General features: G+C 39.0%; 2 protein-coding genes across 4 annotated transcripts in view; one reads left to right on the forward strand and one right to left on the reverse strand.

Annotated features, from left to right (window-relative positions):
- sema3gb (sema domain, immunoglobulin domain (Ig), short basic domain, secreted, (semaphorin) 3Gb) overlaps positions 1–10,064 on the forward strand; it is a 53,213-nt gene extending 43,149 nt beyond the window's left edge. For both annotated transcript variants that reach the window (XM_084068049.1, XM_084068050.1), the window contains exons 8-18: positions 194–339; positions 1,351–1,465; positions 1,619–1,688; positions 1,796–1,940; positions 2,502–2,724; positions 3,333–3,421; positions 3,523–3,564; positions 3,778–3,935; positions 4,351–4,418; positions 6,244–6,368; positions 6,510–10,064. In XM_084068049.1, coding sequence (XP_083924175.1) covers positions 194–339; positions 1,351–1,465; positions 1,619–1,688; positions 1,796–1,940; positions 2,502–2,724; positions 3,333–3,421; positions 3,523–3,564; positions 3,778–3,935; positions 4,351–4,418; positions 6,244–6,368; positions 6,510–6,914 — 1,586 coding nt within the window. In that variant the 3' untranslated portion in view covers positions 6,915–10,064. The remainder of the gene's footprint in view (positions 1–193; positions 340–1,350; positions 1,466–1,618; positions 1,689–1,795; positions 1,941–2,501; positions 2,725–3,332; positions 3,422–3,522; positions 3,565–3,777; positions 3,936–4,350; positions 4,419–6,243; positions 6,369–6,509) is intronic.
- Positions 10,065–10,971: 907 nt separating this feature from the next.
- LOC311053692 (trafficking protein particle complex subunit 6b) lies at positions 10,972–17,317 on the reverse strand. 2 transcript variants are annotated; one of them, XM_084069361.1, is made up of 6 exons: positions 16,961–17,317; positions 16,796–16,863; positions 16,096–16,213; positions 15,227–15,310; positions 14,070–14,163; positions 10,972–13,185 (listed from the first exon to the last, which is right to left on the reverse strand). In XM_084069361.1, exons 1-6 carry the CDS (start codon positions 17,039–17,041, stop codon positions 13,154–13,156), a joined length of 477 nt encoding a protein of 158 aa, XP_083925487.1. In that variant the 5' UTR covers positions 17,042–17,317; the 3' UTR covers positions 10,972–13,153. The 2 variants fall into 2 exon arrangements, with proteins under 2 accessions (XP_083925487.1, XP_083925488.1); XM_084069362.1 differs by lacking the exon at positions 15,227–15,310.
- Positions 17,318–19,684: the final 2,367 nt, after the last annotated feature.

Below are 19,684 nucleotides of genomic sequence, written 5' to 3' on the forward strand. Positions count from 1 at the left end.
TCATCACTTTTTTCCCCTCCTATAATGACAATTTAAATGCCAGGGTTAAAGTGGTAAATGCTCTAATGTCTCAATGCTTAATGTTTTGTGTAAAGCCCTTTGAATTGCCATATTGAAATGTGCTACAAATACACTGATCTTGCTTTACCTTGACTTACACACTCCTACCTGTGTCTGTGTATCTCATCTCCAGATCCTGTGTTTGTGAAGATCCATCAGATTCCAGACAGCTCCGAGAAGAATGACGATAAGCTGTATTTCTTCTTCAGAGAAAAGAGTTTAGACGCGGCGGGGGGCAGCACCCCAAATGTGCTGTCCAGGGTGGGCCGTGTCTGCCTGGTGAGAGAAGAATCCTGCGCTTACAATGATTTTAGTCGTGGCTCCAAAGAATCTATCATTCAGGCCAAGACGGATCTCTTGCTGTGCTTTCCTTGTTGTCTAACCACTTAATCCCTATAATAATACTTTTTTTATCACTTTGCCAATCACCTGGGACGGACGTTATTTCATTCACAACATTAACCTTATTCATAAGAACACTCAAAAGTGTATATTCCACCTGCTTCACAGGAAAATAATTAGATATGGTTCATACAGTACAATTTATAAAAACATGAAAGAATACTGTATAGCACATACATAAGAGAGTGTTGTGCGTGGGTGAGGGGCCAGAGGGGCACAGAGTGGGGGTCATGGTGGGATGGTTTGGGGTAAGGGGAGGATATAATTATAGTAAACACTGTGATTAGACCAAACTTTTTACAACTGTTTACAGATACAAAATTAACCCTGGCGTCCCTATTTTGGGCAAAAAACATGTTAAAAACATTTTAAAAAACTGATGCGATGTATCGTGAACTTGTAGATCGGCTATTTAAGCTGTTTCTGAAGTAGCTTTGACAAGTATATATGGCTTAAAGCGATAGTTCACCCTCCAAATGACTTGTGTTCCATCAGTTACTCACCCCACGAAGCCTTGAATTCATGAGATGTTTTTATTGTTGTCACATTCCTGATCCAATATTCTTGAAGTAAATAGGAGGACAAGGCCAAACTATATCAAAATAATACAAATTCATACATTTTGTATTGCTCTTTTAACAAATATTGGAATATTGGATCAGGAATGTGCCAAAAACAAAAGAATCTCAATGAATTCAAGGCTTCATGGGGTAAGTAATTAATAGGGAAAAAAGTCATTTGGGGGGGACTATCCCTTTAAGGGGTTTAACAGTAAATTGTGAATCTGTGTGATGACATCAGCACTGATGAGCGATAGTAGGAGACAATGGAGTTGATGTTGGATGAACCTGTTGACAATGGAGTCGATGTTGTTCTCCCCTCCCGCAGAATGACGATGGTGGACAGCGGTCATTGGTCAACAAGTGGACAACTTTCTTGAAAGCACGCTTGGTGTGTTCGGTGATCGGGAGCGACGGCGTGGAGACACATTTCGATGAGCTGAGTAAGTAGCTTGTGATATGCGCTAGAAATCGATACATTTTAGCTTGCTAAAGAAGGGGATACGTACACTAAGATACAAAATGCACATATCTATACCTGCACAGATTTATCTCATTGCGGCTCTAAACTCGTCCTTTTTTCAAACCACTTCCAGAGGACGTTTTCATTCAGCCAACACAAGATGAACGCAATCCTGTCGTGTATGCAGTATTTACGACTGCCGGGTAAAAATGCACTTTACTTCCAAAATAATTGTCATCACCAGCAGTCATCACTGTGTCTTTTCCTTGGAGCTTAACTTTAACCTTGTCTTCTGTCATCATGATGACAGCTCTGTGTTCAAAGGTTCTGCTGTTTGTGTGTACTCCATGTCTGACATCCGAAATGTCTTCAACGGCCCCTTCTCTCACAAGCATGGCCACAACTATCAATGGACGCCATACACAGGGAAAATCCCATACCCTCGCCCTGGAACGGTTAGAACAATCTCTCGTCTCTGTTTATGGACTTGCAACTTTTGTATTTTAAATAAATAAATACATAGAACATTTTTATGGAAAAGGGCTAAAAACATTTAGAGATTTACGCCAAAATGTGGTTTATTAAAGGAGTAGTTCACCCCAACTTATTTTCTATCAATTACATACCCCATGTTTTTGTCGCATTCCTGAGTCAATAATTTGCCGTCTCTGCCGGTAGGAGACTCAATTGACTAGCCACCCGTCATCAAATTATTGGCTTAGAAATGCAACAAAAACAAAAAATCTCCACGAATTCAAGGCTTCATGGTGTGTGTAATTGATAGAAAATGAATATTCTTTTTGGGTGAACTACTCCTTTAAGCTGCGAGGATATCACTTGCCAAAAATAACTGATCTACATGCTAACAATGCGTCATTGTGACGCATTTGTAGCTTCTAGATCAGTTATTTTTGGCAAGCAACAACATATATACTACAGAGTCTATAAATGAGTCTAACTGTCAACAGGTCACATTCTATGTTGTTACAATGTTTTGTTGTGTTATGTTTGCACAGTGTCCAGGAGGAACCTTTACTCCGGGCCTTCGCTCCACCAAGGAGTTCTCCGATGAGGCGGTAAACTTTGTGAGGGCACATCCTCTGATGTACCACCCTGTTTACCCCATGCACAAGCGTCCTCTGGTGCTGCGCACTGGTGTCGACTACCGCTTCACTTCAATCGTGGTGGACCTGGTGGATGCCACCGATGGGAGATATGAGGTGCTGTTCCTGGGCACAGGTCAGTTTTAGCCGTGAATACCAGGACTGTTCAAAAATAATCTGAGAGGGAAACTGTAGCTGTACATGGTAGTGATATACAGTGCAATCAATCAATCAATCAATCAATCAATAAATATCTTCATTTAACCACTTTAAACCTGATGTCCTTTTTGGCATTGGTCATTATATGTGAAAATTACCACTGAATCAGTATATATATCGGTCAAACAGCTCTACAGTTCAAGCCAATATATACTGTACTGGGTGCAGGTTAAACCTCCAATACAGTACAACATTGACTATTTTAGCCATGCAACACCATTGTACGTCAAAGTATAAAATAGGGCTAACATAGTGGTTTAGGAAGTCACATTAAAATTACGATTGCCAACTAAGCATGGTGGTTATGGGCCATTAGCCTGAGAGTGTCATCACTCATAAGAGTGTCATCTAAGTTGAAAACTGCTAATAGACACCAGAGGTTGGAAGTTCCAACCTCTGGTTTCTGCATCATTTTCGGCAGAGGAAAGGGCCTGGGGGAAGAAATGGTTCCAGTTTGAATATACTGTATATTCAATTTGAATTTCAACGATGCTATTTTAACTTAAACAATCCTCTTCATTGCAGACCGTGGAACAGTTCAGAAAGTCATAGTTCTTCCTAAAGACACGGCCAGCACAGAGCAGCTCACGTTGGAAGAGGTGGAAGTTTTCAGGGTAATTCCAATCAAATGTTTCAGCAACAGTGTTCCATTGTCTAACATGACATGAGACTGAGAGTGTCTTTGTTGTCCTGATTGTTGTTTCTGCTCTCACAGACTCCAGTTCCTATAAAGACTATGAAGATATCATCCAAAAGGGTGAGCCTATACCTGAGCAGCTTTAAACCATTGGTTCTCAATGCCAGGTTCAGCATGCCATTATAGATGAAAATGTATTAATTAATTAAAATAAAATTAATCATTTCAAAACTTGCAAAAATAGCAGATCTACAAGCGTGGCTATTTTCGCTATTCGTCGTACAGCAAAGAATATAGGGCTAATCTTTCTGTTTCCTCTGTTGTAACTTGCAGCAACAACTGTATGTATCGTCAGACAGAGGGCTCACCCAGGTCTCCCTGCATAGATGTGCCGTCTATGGCAAAGCCTGCTCAGACTGTTGTCTGGCCCGAGATCCTTACTGTGCCTGGGATGGAGAGACCTGTGCTCCATTTACACCCTCTACCAAGAGGTGAGACCCCACACTCCAGCCCTTTGTAAATATGAATGAATGAATGAATTACTTTTATTTGTATAGCGCTTTTCCAAACATAGTTACAAAGTGCTTTACAGACATGTTAAAAACAGCAAACATCAGCAAAAAAGGACAAAGAAACATTTTATAAAAACATCAAAACAGCATTTGTAGTCAGACAATAAAACAAATTAAGCAATCAGAGCTGACAAAGCACATATCCTTAGGGAAAACACTTACATAATTATACAAATACATTGTGATCATTAATCATCATTAATAACAATTAAAACACAACATTCATAATGTGATGGGAGACACAGGAATTGGCTGCCACTGTACAATGGACACAATTCTGATATATGATAGATGAGAGAATACACTCTGACTGTCTACATGATTTTTGTCACAGGCGGAGTAGAAGACAGGACATCAAACATGGAGACCCACTGCGACAGTGTCGAGGCTTCAATGCTAAAGGTACTGTTGCATGTTACATAAGGAACATTGCTACGGCCACAGTAAAAAAAATACATAAAGGCTCAGCCTTAGGACACCATATAGAGTACAGAAGTCCTGACGTCACTCGTCCATCCTCTGGTTCGTAAGGTAATTTTGCTATGGAGAATAACATTGGGTCATCTTAGAATCATCACAAAAGAATTGTGGTCCAAAAATAAACAAACTGTCTCTGCGATATTGTCAGGCAGGAGGCTCTGTATCGTTTATGATAGTCAGTCACTTATATTTGAAACAGTCTGTTTCTGGCGAAAATGTAACTAATTCGTCGGAAGTAACATTAGCGTTTTCTCACCGTCAGTTGATGGTTCATATCCATAAGAGTAAAACCGCCGGGGTCATTTGTTTATTTTTGGAACACAGTTCTTATTTGACGCGATATTAAACACGTCTATGGGAATTCAGAACGGGGGGGGGGACCCAGGTAGGATGTGTAAATTATGTCAGACTTCGGTGCTCTATACTCAAGGTTTTAAGTGAAAGGACTTATTAACAACAACAACAAAACATTTGCCGTCAGGAGTTTGCCAAACTCTGGGAGTCTGAAGGTCTGGCCAAACATAACAAAAAGATTAAGGAAGTTTGAGCCAACCACACAATGTGCCATTGGACCCAGAGCTTCCTCCCCTGAACTATCAAAACAGTATAGAAACTAAACTAACAAACCACAAAAACAGACCTCCATCCTCAAACAAACAAAATAAACAAAATAAGGATGAACAAAAACAAAAGCACTACAACATAGGCAGGATGTTTCGTCTGAGAGAGACCCTCTGCTTCAACCTCACGTAAAATGTGGCAGGACCACCCACTAATCACCTGATCAGGAACACGTGAGAGAAAAAGAACGAGGGAAGAGAGGGAGAAGAACACCCCACACTTTGGTGATTCTTTTTCTCTTCCTTGTCTATCAAAACAGTATACATAAACTAAACAAACAAACAAAGCCACAAAAACAGACCTCCTTCATCGAAATAAATAAATAAAATAAGGGGCAACAGAAACAAGAGACCTCCTTCTCCTCCGGCCTCTCTTATTTTGGGGCAGGGTCACCCACTATAATCACTTGATCAGATGAACACAGGAGAGAGAGAGAGAAAACAGGAGAGTCAGAAGAACACAAGAAGGGGGGAGCCCGTAATATGAACTAGGGTACCGGCACACATGCACAAATGCGGGTGAGTGGCCAACGCCTGTAGAGTAAAGTTCACCAAAGTTGAATTATACACATGTGATGCGAATTTGCTTTGCCACTGGAAGTTCCACCCCTTAGTACAGTATACAGTATACAGTATATGTTTAATTTCTGCATGTGTGACTATACCCTTAGTGTACAGATTAATATAAAGAATAACACACCTGAAGGTGCAAACCCTACCTGCACCAACATCTCTTATTCTATGTCTCTCCATTCCTGATTAATTTACCAATCATTGACCTTGACCGTGGCCTCATTTACTTGATAAAATGGGAAGCAGGGTTGTACCTGCTGTAGGACATCAACTCTTCCAGTGACCGTTTCGCTTGCCGAAAATAAGCCATTTAAAAAGCAGTTTTTGGGTGAGCGACATGGTCATACAGTATACTGGCATTACAGACACAAAAGGCTCTTGACCACAAGGCAAATCAGGGTGCATTTCGCCTTTCCGACATGTCGCCTTTCCGACGTTAACGAACCCTATACCTAACCCTAACCCTAACCGCACGCGGAAGCCACTAGTCGGAGTGGCGAGATGTCGGAATGGAAGGAGCACCCCGGCAAATCACTACTCTCCTTGATTTGTAGAGAAGCGGCTCAGCGAGACGGTGCAGTTTGGTGTGGAGGGGAGCAGCGCGTTCCTCGAGTGCCAACCACGATCACCACAAGCATCTGTCAAGTGGTTTTTCCAGAATGATGGCAAGAGGAAACTGGTGAGTGGGGTGCAAGCTGAAGTCACTATTTCATACTGGTTGACCAGTCCAGCCTGCTATCATTAATCTCCTGTTATTAAATAGGAGGTCCAGCACTGTCCCAACAGTTGTATGAAATCTGGCAATTGCTATTTCCTTTAGCTGAACCGGGAGCAGGAAGTTCTGAAGACGGCCCATGGGATCCTACTTAAGTCTTTGAGTCAAGCAGACAGCGGGCTGTACCACTGCCTGGCCACAGAGAATAACTTCAAGCACACTATGGCCCGCGTGGCCCTCCGCGTCCTCGACAGGGAGATTGTGCACGCGCTCACCTTCCCGGACAAGCCCGCTGGCCAGGAGAAGCCTCACTACCAACTGCCGCACCACCAACCGCCTCCGCTACCGCCTGCACTACCGCCGCAGCTCTCCTCCCAGCCAGAGATACGTCTCATCAGCCAGTACTGCCAGGCCTACTGGCAGCAGTTCAACGCCAACAGGCCACCTAAACGCACCAGCCGCAGGCACGCCGATGACACGTCCAGCCTGAACTCCTCTGACGGGCTGTAGATGCCATTCTCGTTTTGGCCCTTGCACAAGGCCCTCCTGTAGAGCCCTGAGATTCCACTGGAGCCTCTTTTACACTGATCACCAACCACAATGTACGTTCTGTTTCATTCCCTCCTGACTGCCAGTAGTCAGTAAACAAACTGCCTACTGACAGTCATCTAGGAATTCATAGAAACATAGTTACATTCGTAACTTCCGTTAGTCTGTAGAAGAGCACACCCTTTCAGTGGACATTTTTGGTCCAAACCTTAAAATGAGGTCACTTTTTGCTTCACTAATATACAGAATTCGGAGGTGATATACAAACACATCAAATGTTTGATGATTTGATACGGTATAGCACACAGTAGGCTATGTCAGTCATAAACGTGTGCAGGACAAGACTCAAGTGGGGTGGTATAGCGGGATGGGTGGGTGGCTGAGTGGGTGTGGGGGGCACAGTTAATATAAAGAGTGTACATTTTAGCACTTGAGTAACTGTCTACACGTTTTGCATGTGGTCCACTCATCTGGTTACTGTATTTTCCTCACCCCAATCACATTTTGTATATATATGTAAAATGACCAGATAAATTGCGGAATGCATTCAGTGTACTGAAGAAACATACTGCTGTTGTTGTATTATATAATGATAATCTTAGTAACGCCTGATTTATACGTTGCTGTATGACGGAATCGTGCGCCGAGTATAAATCGAGTATAAATTCTGAAAAAGGTAAAGGTACATTATCAATGGATCGTTTCAGCGTAATGTGTTCATTCACCATTCATATTCTGTTGAACATTATAAGATACAATGATCCTTCATAGGCGAATTATTAACACATACTGTATGAGAATTGACATTTAGGCGAAGGATCACTATAACACCAGCCGTAGCAATGAGAGTCAAAGAAAAATAAGTGGATCTTTCTTTTTAAAAGCATACTGGATATACTTTTGAATAATTATGTAAGACAAAACTGCACCTGCACTTTCATGTGACACATGAATGCAAACCGTGGATGAAAAGTGAACAGGTGCAATTATTTTTGTTGCATATTAGTGTCCAATGTAAGCATTGATTAATTGAATCCTGATAATGTACTCACTGTAGATGGCTTCTTCTAGGTAGTTAAAGAAAGAAATAGGTTGATGTGAGTTGTGTTGCTTTCATAATTTTGTTTCCAACTCCTTGTTTGGACTAAACAGGTTTTCAACAGCAGCTGACCAAATGAGTTTTGGCTTCTTGTTATTGGCTGTGTAGCATGGCTCCTTGGCTAACTCAAAGCTATTTCCTTCTGGTTAAAAAAAACGGAACACTAAATATTATTAGCTATGTTTAATGCGTGAATCTTTCCCAGAGATCATGTTTGTGCTCTTTTTCTACTTTTCGACAAATTATTTAGGACCAAACAATGTTCCTTTCTCCAGCCAAGATGTTGAGAATTTCTAAAGAAGCATGTAAATAAACGTTGTTTTTTTGTATTACTAATATTGCAGTGAAATAAGAGAGAAAAACTGGAAGCAAGTACTGTAGGTCAAGGATCTCTGATGACATGACATTAAGTTGTAATACATGTCTTCATAACGGAGAATCATGAAGCATAGCATAGGCCACATTCAACATAGAGCTCTTTAAAAACATTTCACTGAGGGAAACCAATAAACTGAATTGGAAACCTCAACTGTCGTTAAAAAAATACTACACTGTAAAAATCCATAGTATTAATTTAACTCTGAGAGTGTATAAATAGAACCACACTCAGAGTGAAATCAACTCTCAGGATTTTACTGTGTACTCCTCAGATGTGAATAAAGTGATCCCACCCTCGATGACAAGCATTCAAGATGAGGTCTATGATGCTATACTCAGGAATGCGCTTGGCTGTAGTTTGTAGAAAGGAATTTTGAGTGACCTGCCCCCACAGCTATGGCTGAGGTAATGATACAACCCCTATGAATAGTATGTGTTATTTGATACACGAGCGTTGCTTCACAGTTGCCCGTTTGGCCGCCTCACCAGAGATGCTGATGGCGACCTTTGTTCAATAACAACAATTACACTTATGTCAAAAAAGCTATTCAACACTTAATAGCCTAAGATTTGGTCAATGGATGTATCTTTTGACAAGGCACTCATACTGTAGATCCATAGTTTTTAAGAGACAATTTCTCGGAAAATTCTATAGATACTATGTGGACATTTCTTATACTGTAAGTATACATTTTGTCAGATACAGTGCAGCTGTATTGGCCCTTTGATCTCGGCTAAATTTGGATGCACGTAAGCCCACTGCTTTCTCTCACCCACGCCATGAACTATATTTATTTTGAGACTGTATATATTTCTTTCTTTTTTTTTCCTGCACTTTGGTGGTGGGGTGTTGGGGCCAGGGTGTTGAGGGGAAGGTTATCAATCTTATTGATCAATTGGATACAGTGTTGATAGAAAAATGGCTGACTTTCAAAAGACGACATATGTGAAATCCCAATCACTTAACGTAAAATTGAGTGATGCTGACACATAAGCTACAGACTGAACATTTGCAAAAACAATCGGGCTGGACACTTTTGATTTACATAAATGGGTCAGAAACATACTGGGTTTGCCTACTGTAGATACAGTATAAGACCTAAATCTAAATTCACCTCCCATTGCCATTTCTGTATCATTCACAACCGATAAATACTTAAACATTATATGAGCAGTTTTAAATGTGAGCAAAATATCTTACCTACTAATGGTAACAGAAAAGCCATGAAAGAATGTTCAATTTTGAATACTGCATTTGAGAGTGCGAATAACTTAACTTGATAATAATGTATTCTTTGGTTTGGTTTGTTTTCCACATTAAGATGCCCAGTGCTTAGGCAGCCAGCCAGACAATGATATGAGCCATCACAGCTAAAGCCAATTCCATTAGCACCTGAAATAAGCAGAGAATGATCCAAGGAGAAATAGATCACTGACAGACTCTTTAAATCACACAATGTAAAGGAATATTCTGTAATTAGTAATATTGGTTTCAATATTGTGGAGGGTTGAGACAGTTTGTAGTTGAGCTACATTGTATGTCGTCTATTTTCTTTATTCATAGAGTTGATGTGTTTGTGTTAGCTTCAAACATTATGGTTGTTCATAATAAATATTATTTTATTACTACAATGTTTTGGCTCTGGATTTTTCGCTATAAAGACTTTGGGAATGGGAAAGGAAATGACTCGAAATGGAATTTATGGAATTATTGAACAAAATAGTTTTGTCAGCTAGTCTTACTGGGGTCCACACAAAAACATATTACAAAACACATAAAAAAACTACAACATTACATTGCATGAAGGACATGCCTCAAGGTACCTAAGATAATTAAACAATTCACATCATGCCTTGAGTTAAGTATATGCTGAGTAGAATAATCCAAGTTGCAGATTATTTTGACAAACCATGTCTCATGTGAATGTTTCTGTAGGTATTTCCTTTATTTTGGCAGCTAAATAGGGATTTTCTTGTTGCTGTCTGGCAGAAACCTTGCATCTCCATATTGTAACTTTTATTTAATGCCCTCCTTCGTCATACCAGTGTAACACCAAAAAATGTACAATCTCCAAGCTCACAAAGTCGCAAATGCAATGTGTTGTGAACTTGTATATTTGCTATTTTCTTTATAGTTAAAGTGAAAGTGGTTAAGTGTATCTGTGGGTTTTATAAATACTAAACCACTGAAAACTATTAAAAAGAGCTCATGACTAAACAATAACTACATTGGATCCATTGGAAAACTTTTGTTTGGACATACAAGTTTTCCACCAATGTTACGTATTTTCGAGGCATGTTTACATGCCAATTCCTTCATGTATGGATGCACTATAACCAGAATGACACCCAAAACCAGTCCTCACCATGTCACCCTGGCCTGATCAATGCATTGTAATAAACTCTTAAATCTGTTTCTGTTCATACATTCGATCACATTTGAACATTGTATGATGCACTTCAAGTTGCACTAGTCTATGCAGTTCAGGAAGATGTTCCTGACTTCAATATCTTTGTCAAATAAAAACACAACACAGAGAATTAAATAATCAAACAGTGTTATTTTTGGAAAATGCACATTCTTCATGTAATGGGGTCTTTAATCAGCACTCAGTGCAAATAATCATGAATACTTTCATCTTTAATATACTGTAAATGCAAAACATGTTTACACAATGTCACTAGGCCTTTCACTCGATGTTTCAGTTGCTATTTGGAGTCTTTTCTAATCATCTGCTTTCAATTAGGGATGCCAAACTGCAGGACTGAAATCAGCCCAGTCCAAAACAAAGGCTCAGGATTGTTAGAAGCCTAGAGCACAGGCTTTAAAAGTGGCAGGGGGCACCATTTGGAAAGGATAAGGAAAATCCATTAAAAAAAAAAGAACAAATATAAATCTAATGTTTAAAAAAATGTCAATATTATCCATTGGCTCATTTCTATCTTTTTTGTTGTTTTTTAGCGATTTTGCAATAGGGGACTGCATGGAAAAGGCGCTCAGCCGAGACTACTCTGATCAATGACACACAAACCCTTTTTGCACTGTAGCATCTGAAATTGTCACCAGACACCCCATAGCTTGTTAGGAAAGCGAGAACGAATCAACTAAATATTTTCTCAGAGCTTCACATCAATTACTGAACATTATGATGCTCTGAGCCACATGTGGCTTAGAACATAACATTAAAGGCCAATCTGGAATCATTTTGGACATAGAAATTAGAGTTTACTCATAAATTCTAAAATATTGAGTTGTAGATAGAAAAAAGGCCTGCACACTGTCTTCAAATGCAAGAAAAAGATTGAAGGGGAATACGATTCGGTCTGTTAGACCTTCATCAGGTTACCTTAAGATAACCCGATGAAGGTTATGAACTGTATTTCCATGTTGTATTTCCATCAAATCTTTTTTTTGCATTTGAAGACAGCGTGCGGGAGTTTTTTCTTTCAGTACGTTGGTGCCCTCGCCTGGTCTTCTCCTACACACCTGTCGCCTTTGTAGGTGTGCAAAAGACTTGCTTTTTATTGAGTTGTAGATAGAAACTATGTTATTTCTACTCTTATTATCCCATCCCAAATAAAACATATTAGTCATTTTTGGTGGTGGTGGCCTACCCTTGTTTGTGTTTGTATCACTGAATGGGCCTTTAAACAATAAAAACATATGGACCATGGTATCTTCAAAAGGTCCCCGACAGTCATTGGCCTCCTCTGCAAGCACATACTGTAGCTGGTGTCACCCGTTTCCTGTGACATGCAACTCTGGAATGTCAACTTATTTCAATGTCAACTGTCCAAAGAGAGGTATTGATTAGTGATCAATATTACACATCTTTTTAATTCCCTATTATTTTAAATTAAAGGTGCGTACTTTTTTGTTTTTTTTTTATAAAAAAAAAGGTGCTGTAAGTGATTTTGTTTGTTAAAATACGTGTTAAATAGTCTCTCCAGCTCTTTAGTAAAGAGAAAATATATGTTCAGGTCAGGATATCAATTTAATCTGATCAGGAGAGAAAACCCATACAGGATAAACAAATAAATGAGCAGACAAAATTGGAACTGGAACACAAGCTCACCATTCTCTCCTGATTGGATGAAATTTGTAACCCACCTGGACATTTTCTTTTCTGTGTACTAAAGAGCTGTAGAGACATTGGCCTCATTGTAGAGACCAATGTTACTGAATACACTCTATAGCAATGTATATTATGAGCTTTAAAAGAATGCAATACATTTTGTAAACTAGAAAAGTTTAAGATGTGATGGATATAACATATTTATTGTATTTTACTTTTAAATCTACCCGTGAAGCTACATTAAATGTACATTTTCATCTGTGATTTCTTTTTGTGCAATTGTATTGTATTCTATATAGACTTGACATAATTCACTAAACCTTCACTTTAAGCACTAAAACCCTATATCCTTCCTTAGCTGACCGGAGTCCCCCAGGGGTCTATACTAGGCCTTCTCCTTTTTTCCCTTCACACTAAATATCTTTGCCAAAAACAGCCAAACTACAAGCTCACAACATCATGCGTTGCGAGATATAGATATGTAGATTTTCTAGAAATGTTCGCCAACAACAAAATGCCCAAACACATAATATAAAAACATATATTCAAATAAAATAAAAATCTGTTACACAATATTTTACATGTCAAACTTCAGAGCAAAGACTTAAAAAGGCAAGACAGTGGGATGACCATGGCCTCTTGAGATACTACATTTTCTGGATCATGACCTGGAATTTACCTAGAAAGAAAATGAAATATAGGGTGTAATTAATTAAGTCTATTAGCATTTAAGGGCACGGCCACACCACACTTTTATTTGACCTCTGCCAATGCTTTGTCAATGCAAATGCGTGGATTCTTGGAAAACATCTGCAAGACCATGAATCCACGCATTTGCATTGAGAAAGCATTGGCAGATTCCGCCCCAGAGGTGGGGTGTGCGGTGTGGCCGTGCCCTAATGAATGAATTAATACTCTAAGGAATCTTCAGTGCAAAATAAACTCTTGATTTAAAAATATCCCAAGTTACATAGTTTTATACGATCATTCATTATAAGGGTGCAGTCACACCAAACTTTAATTCTGCCTATAAGGCAGATTCTGAAAATGTTTTTCAATGGGAATGGAGCGTTATTTTGCCATTTTCAGATTTCCCCCAAAAAACGCTCCTTTCCCATTGAAAACCATTGGCATACTCTGCCCGCATAGGTAGTATTAAAGTTCTGTGTGACCGCACCCTTAAAGTGTGTTTAAGATATCACATAACATTTTTGACCACCAGTAAAATCCTCAGTGTTCATTTATTCATCTGCAAATCTGATGTACTGTAAGGGTGCGGTCACACCGAACTTTAATTCTGCATATGCGGGCGGATTCTGGATTCTGTTCAATGAGAACGAAGCATTTTCTTGCGGAGATCCTTGAATGGCAACAAACCGCTCTGTTCCCATTGAAAAGCATTGGCAGAATCCACCCGCCGAGAGTCCTAGATTAACAATTACCAAAGTTTTGACCGATATTTAGTAAAAAAAAAAGAAGAAAGAAAAAGGTGCAAAATCAATCAATCAATTCTAATCAAAATGAAAAACTGAAATTGATCAAACCCTGAAATGTGTTCCTTACATGCAGGCATGACGGACACCTCTGCCGTAACAATGCTCTTCACTCCCAGGTTTGAAAGCCCTCCCCTCACAAGACCACATGTGAAGGCCAAATACTGGAAAACAAAAAAACATTTAAATTTGAATATATATATTTTTTATAATAATAAATAAATCACACAATACTGTGAACACCGACTATTTTGAAAAGTTAATAAATCTTAAAAAATATTGTAGGACAGTCCATTCCACACTTATTATTTTCCTGTAGTTCCCACAAGAGGAGTTTTGTGTAAAGAAAAAATATTGATGTGCAAAACTCATCAGAGCTGATAACAGCAATTATTTTTCCCATTGTGTTCTGTCTTCGTCAGGTGTTGAAAACGGACAATACCCACTACTTGTGACAGCGAGGCATAAACTCAGGTTTACTGTTTAGCAGCGGCTAAAATGTCTGCAGTATAGAAGGCCAAATTCAACCTGCACCTGTTTGTATCGGGGGGTTTTTCATCTCTGACCAAAACGGTATCAAATATTTCGGTTTAGAGAGCCAACGATTTTAGTGCAAGAGAAGGAAGTGAAAAATCTTGTATCAGCAAAGCTTGCACAAAATTAACATGAACTAATACATGACAGTGATATCTAGAAATATTTTAATTACAGACATTTGGTGTTGCAGAATGAGCATACCAGATTTTAAACATGTTGTGGGTGATGTAGTGATCGAAAATGAAAGCAGCAGACCAACACTGACTTGTAATGTATGCAATACTGCACGAGTGTTTTGAGCCATATCTCCACATCCAGACAGGTAAGTGAAACCTGGTGAATGTTTTACCACATAAACCGTAGATCTATGATGGGGGGGCTTGGTTTGAAATCCGGCCCACACTGAAAGTAGGGTTGTTGCAGTGTTGTGTTCTATTTTTTTTCGGAAGGTATACGCTACGATACGATGCGCGTGGTCGTGGGTATACGCTCTCGCGTTTTCAATGGATGAAACAGTTTTTGAAGGTATACGGTAGCGCCGAAAAAAAATCTCAAGGTATACGCCGTACACAGCATCTGACGGTAGAACACACCACTGGGTTGTTGTCTATACCTCTTGACTTAACAAGACACTATAAAAGCAGTGCTATAGATTGAATAAGTACTGTAGTGTGCAGTTTAGAGTCTAACCTTTGGGGCATGTTCCAAATGCTGCTTTCCAGCAGAAAGCTGACTTAGTAAGCGAAACTTGTTATCCTGTAGCACGTAGATGCCCTGCAAAACATGACAATGTCAACAGCATCACAACAGCATTCATAACAGGCCTATGTTGTGTGAGAGCTGGATCTAGCTACAGCCTTTACTCCTGGCATGGACATGTGTCCTGCATACAGTACGTGCATAGTCACATTATGAATCTATCATGAAGAGAATGATAGCCAGCACTCTGAGTTGAGTGCTGCTATCATTCTCTTCATGATAACATTCTTTGGAGCCGTGCACGCGGAAAGTTTGTCGTATCGTCTACGTATGACTGAAGTTGTACTCGCATTCCTTCTAGTTACATTATTAATCTCTCTGGGTGTATGTGTGTGTGTATCGAAATGTGTTGTTGAGGATGAAAGTTACTTCCCCTTTAACATGTGACCCACTGTGGAACAAAACTGATGATTTGTGCATTATAGCATAGTTAATACTTGTTGACTGGAGATACAGTAGCAGGTCCTATGCAGTGGTGGACAGTAACTAAGCACATTTACTTTAAAAAAATGCTGATTACTTTCATTCTGCTACATTATAGATATATTGTACTTTTGACTCCACTACATTTCTAGGAAGAGACTCTTGAGACAGAAACTTACAAAAATATGAATTAACCACGTAAGCCCCATTTCAAAGTGAAAATAGTCAATCTACAAACTTGTGAGCTTATGTAGATCGGCTATTTTCACTATTTTTGAAAATATCCTTTGTAATTTTGAATATTTGAGTATTTACTTGAGTAGGCCTTTATACTTTGTCCACCACTAGACCTATGTGCTTGTGGAAACAAGTCTTACTTGGTGGTTCGTCCTGAGGTTGTCAATCTGCTTCTTGAAAACACACGTCCAGAAGTCCTTACAGATGAATTTCATTACATCCAGTTCGTCCTTGAAGCGCGCTGTGTCTTTGGTAAACCTGTAGGCAAAGACATGATTGGTATTGTAAATGTACACTATACCTACTGTAGGCGCGCGTGCGTGCGTGTGTGGAGAGAGAGAGACCAAGAAGAGATCCACTGCCACCAACAACAAAATTACATTTAAACAGTAAATACATCTCCTTTTTATTGTTGTTTATATTGCAATAATATGTGGTGGTCAAAAAATAGCAAGTCAACACCTGGACTTGTCTCATGGCACACTGACACTGTCTTGGAACCACATTAAGGTTTTAGTATCAACTAACTCAAACATTTCAACCTATTTTATTCTAAGGTATCACATATTCACAGATTACCATAAATTCGTGCTGTGATGAGGTAACTTCCAGCTGTCAAAGTGTTGTTTCTGCATGCAGTTGTAGCCTTGGATCAAGACTATCATAGATGTATTTTTTTTTTATCGATTTTGACATTTGCAGATACGAAAGTCAGACTCGATAAAATACATCTATGATAGTTTTGATCCAAGGCTAATGCAGTAATTATGCGATCAGACTAATTGATAATTGTACCACTAAATCAAATGGAATAGGAACATTATTTTATTTGACTGTTACCTTTCTATGAGTCCTTGTCCCACCCTGAATCCCATGTTTTCCAGTTTGGTGATATTTCTTCCATTCTCCTGTGAAAAGCAGCTGATCTGGTTAGATGAGAGTTCATGACGAGGGGGGGGCCTGTCGAATAGATGAGTAAAACAACAACAACAAAAAGACTCTTACCGTCTCTCCATTTTCAGCAGATTTGTAAATGTACTGTATCAATTCATTGTGTAAAAACTGGAAGAGGGCTTCGTCTGCCATTCTTGTCTGCCTGTCACCTGTCAAACCTCTGGTTAAAATGAGAAGATCACCCCAATAAGAAGAGAAATAGCCGTGTCCTGATTTATGAAGTAACGTTATGCTTTGCTTGTTTCAGTATCTTCTTTGGTTATATCGTGCATGGCAGAGACCCTCTTCGTGATGACTGTACTTTTGTCAGCATCAGCAAGCAGAAAAACCCCAAACATCACACATTTGTTGACGTTTTGAGTGAAGAAGAAAAACGTCTACAATGAAAATCATACAGCTGACTGCCGGGGTCCTTTTCAGGATTGGCCACGTCACTGCCTGCTCAAAAATAATTTCATTCACGACAACAAGGCAAGCAGCAGGTTTTCAACCTGTGGGTCGGGACCCCCAGGGGTCCCCACCTTTTATTATAACTCTTAATGGTCCCCGCATGATTTTGGGGGGTCCCCAGATGACAGTGAAGTGACAATGGAAGGAAGATCTTTTTAATATCTAAAAAAATAAAAGAAGAAAAGACCGCATCTAAAGTAATAAACGAACCATACCATAAAATCGGCCGAATTGTCAAATAAAGGTGGCAATACACTACAAGATAATCTTAATATATTTAATTGATTGATATTTTAATTTATATATTATATATTATAATTTATATATTAATATATTTAATTGATTGATATTTAATTAATTGCCACCTTAAGAGGCAAAAAAAATGAGAAAGTAGCCAATCTGCGAGGCGTTTGGGGGGTCACGGCCTGAAAAGGTTGAGAACCACTGAAGCAGACAAAGGAATTGTCGGCAGGGGGCGCCAGAAGACAACTAGTCATACACTGTCCCTCATGAAAGTGGTCTACCCTGCTAGCATCATTTGTGGCCAGGTGTAGTGTGGACTTAATTGCAACTCTAAATTAGAGATGACTCTTTGCATTTTGAAATTGCATTCCCTATAGTGTGTTGTTATCCACATTGAATCTGTTCTCTATGCCCTTAACTAGTCAGAAATATTTAAACTGGCCTATCATCAGTTTTACATTATACATAGAGCAATCTTATGGTGCACATGTTCAATTTAAACTGAAAAGGTTTTAAGCACAATTATTTGTCTTGTCAGTGCTTTCTGTTGAACTGTGACTGAATTCTTCTTAAGCTGGATAGCTCTACAAGTTTCTTAGGGAATTATGGGCATCACTTCCTGTCATCAGTCTGTCCAGAATGACGGACAACAGGAAGTGATGCCCATAATTCCCTCAATGCCCCATGGGTCACTGGAAACTCTTTGCATTAGTAAAATTACAAATATGATTTAGAAAAGTGCTTAATAAATACAATGGCAAGAAGAACAATAGGCTTTTTTTCTTTGTGTATCTTTATTAATGTACTAGTTATCCCATCAACAGTCAGGACAGCAAAATGTCTTGGCACTTTTCTTTTACACAAAAAATAAACATCCTCTGACTCCACAATAAAAAAGAATATAATGCTACATCCAGTGAATCACATGACCAAGAAATGATAAGACCATTGATCAGAGGTGGAATGTGAACAGTTCTGCCAAATTACTTTTTTTTCTGATTGCTGCATTCTACATCTATTATTCACATTGCATGTTCCATAGAAACATTCAACAGGAATGTCATAATATAAGGGGGGCTAGCATCAACAGTACATGTGTGCCCAATCCCCATTGTTAGTACAAATGTGCACTTGTAAAATACATAGTTTCCAGGTCACCACAACTTTTAAAATGGTGGATGAGTCTACAAAGGTATTATGAAAATCTGGGATCACTCTCCATGGACAAAGAATGCCTGTTTTCATGTTTTCCTTCTAAATTCAATGGCCAAATGAGCGTAAATATCACCAAGAGCATCACAGTGCAGATAGTTAAACAAAGAAATTCCCTATCTTTCATTGGTGGCCCTACAGAGACAAAAGCCTTAGCATAGAAGATGACCAACAATAAAACAGTACAAATGATATGATTAAACATGTACATATGTGTTACATTATTACGTTGTATTATATTGTTGCTGTCGGATGGTAGCTTGTATGTCCAAAACGGTTTCTTTTCAGGATATGGAGGAGAAAAACAAAGGAGTTATTATTCAGTCACAAGCTCTTGTTAATACTTTTCAGAGATTAGATAATTAAACCTTCAGAAAGACTTTCAACCTGGCATCTCTATTTTGGGCTTGTCATTCACTGTAGGCAAAATTCTTCAAGAATTATCCAAAATGTTCAAAAATAGCTGATCAACAAGCTCACAACGCGTTGCAATGTGCCGCGTTTAGAGCTTGTAGATCAGAAAATAGAAGGTTTCTGCCCAATAGCAACGGTGTGTAAATAAATAATATATTTAGAGCTGGTTTATGGATAATCTAAAAACATTTAGATTTCAGTGGACATATTTAATGTATGGGGATGAGTGTGGAAAAACAAACAAACAAACAAACAAACTGAACAAGCTGAACAAAAAAAACGTACCTCTCACATGGGCCATTTATGTACATCTTGAAAGAAAGTGCCAAAAAAGGAAAGGTTTTCCCCACTTTGTAAATGGCAGCAATTCTGCAGCAATTTAATTGGCTAAAGTTCAATAAACCATTGTAACTTAATCTCTACATAGTAGCAACCATCACTACAAAAGCCCTCAAC

The sequence above is a fragment of the Gymnoscopelus microlampas genome, assembly GCF_963454915.1.
Source record: "Gymnoscopelus microlampas genome assembly, chromosome: 10".
Classification (NCBI taxonomy): domain Eukaryota; kingdom Metazoa; phylum Chordata; class Actinopteri; order Myctophiformes; family Myctophidae; genus Gymnoscopelus; species Gymnoscopelus microlampas.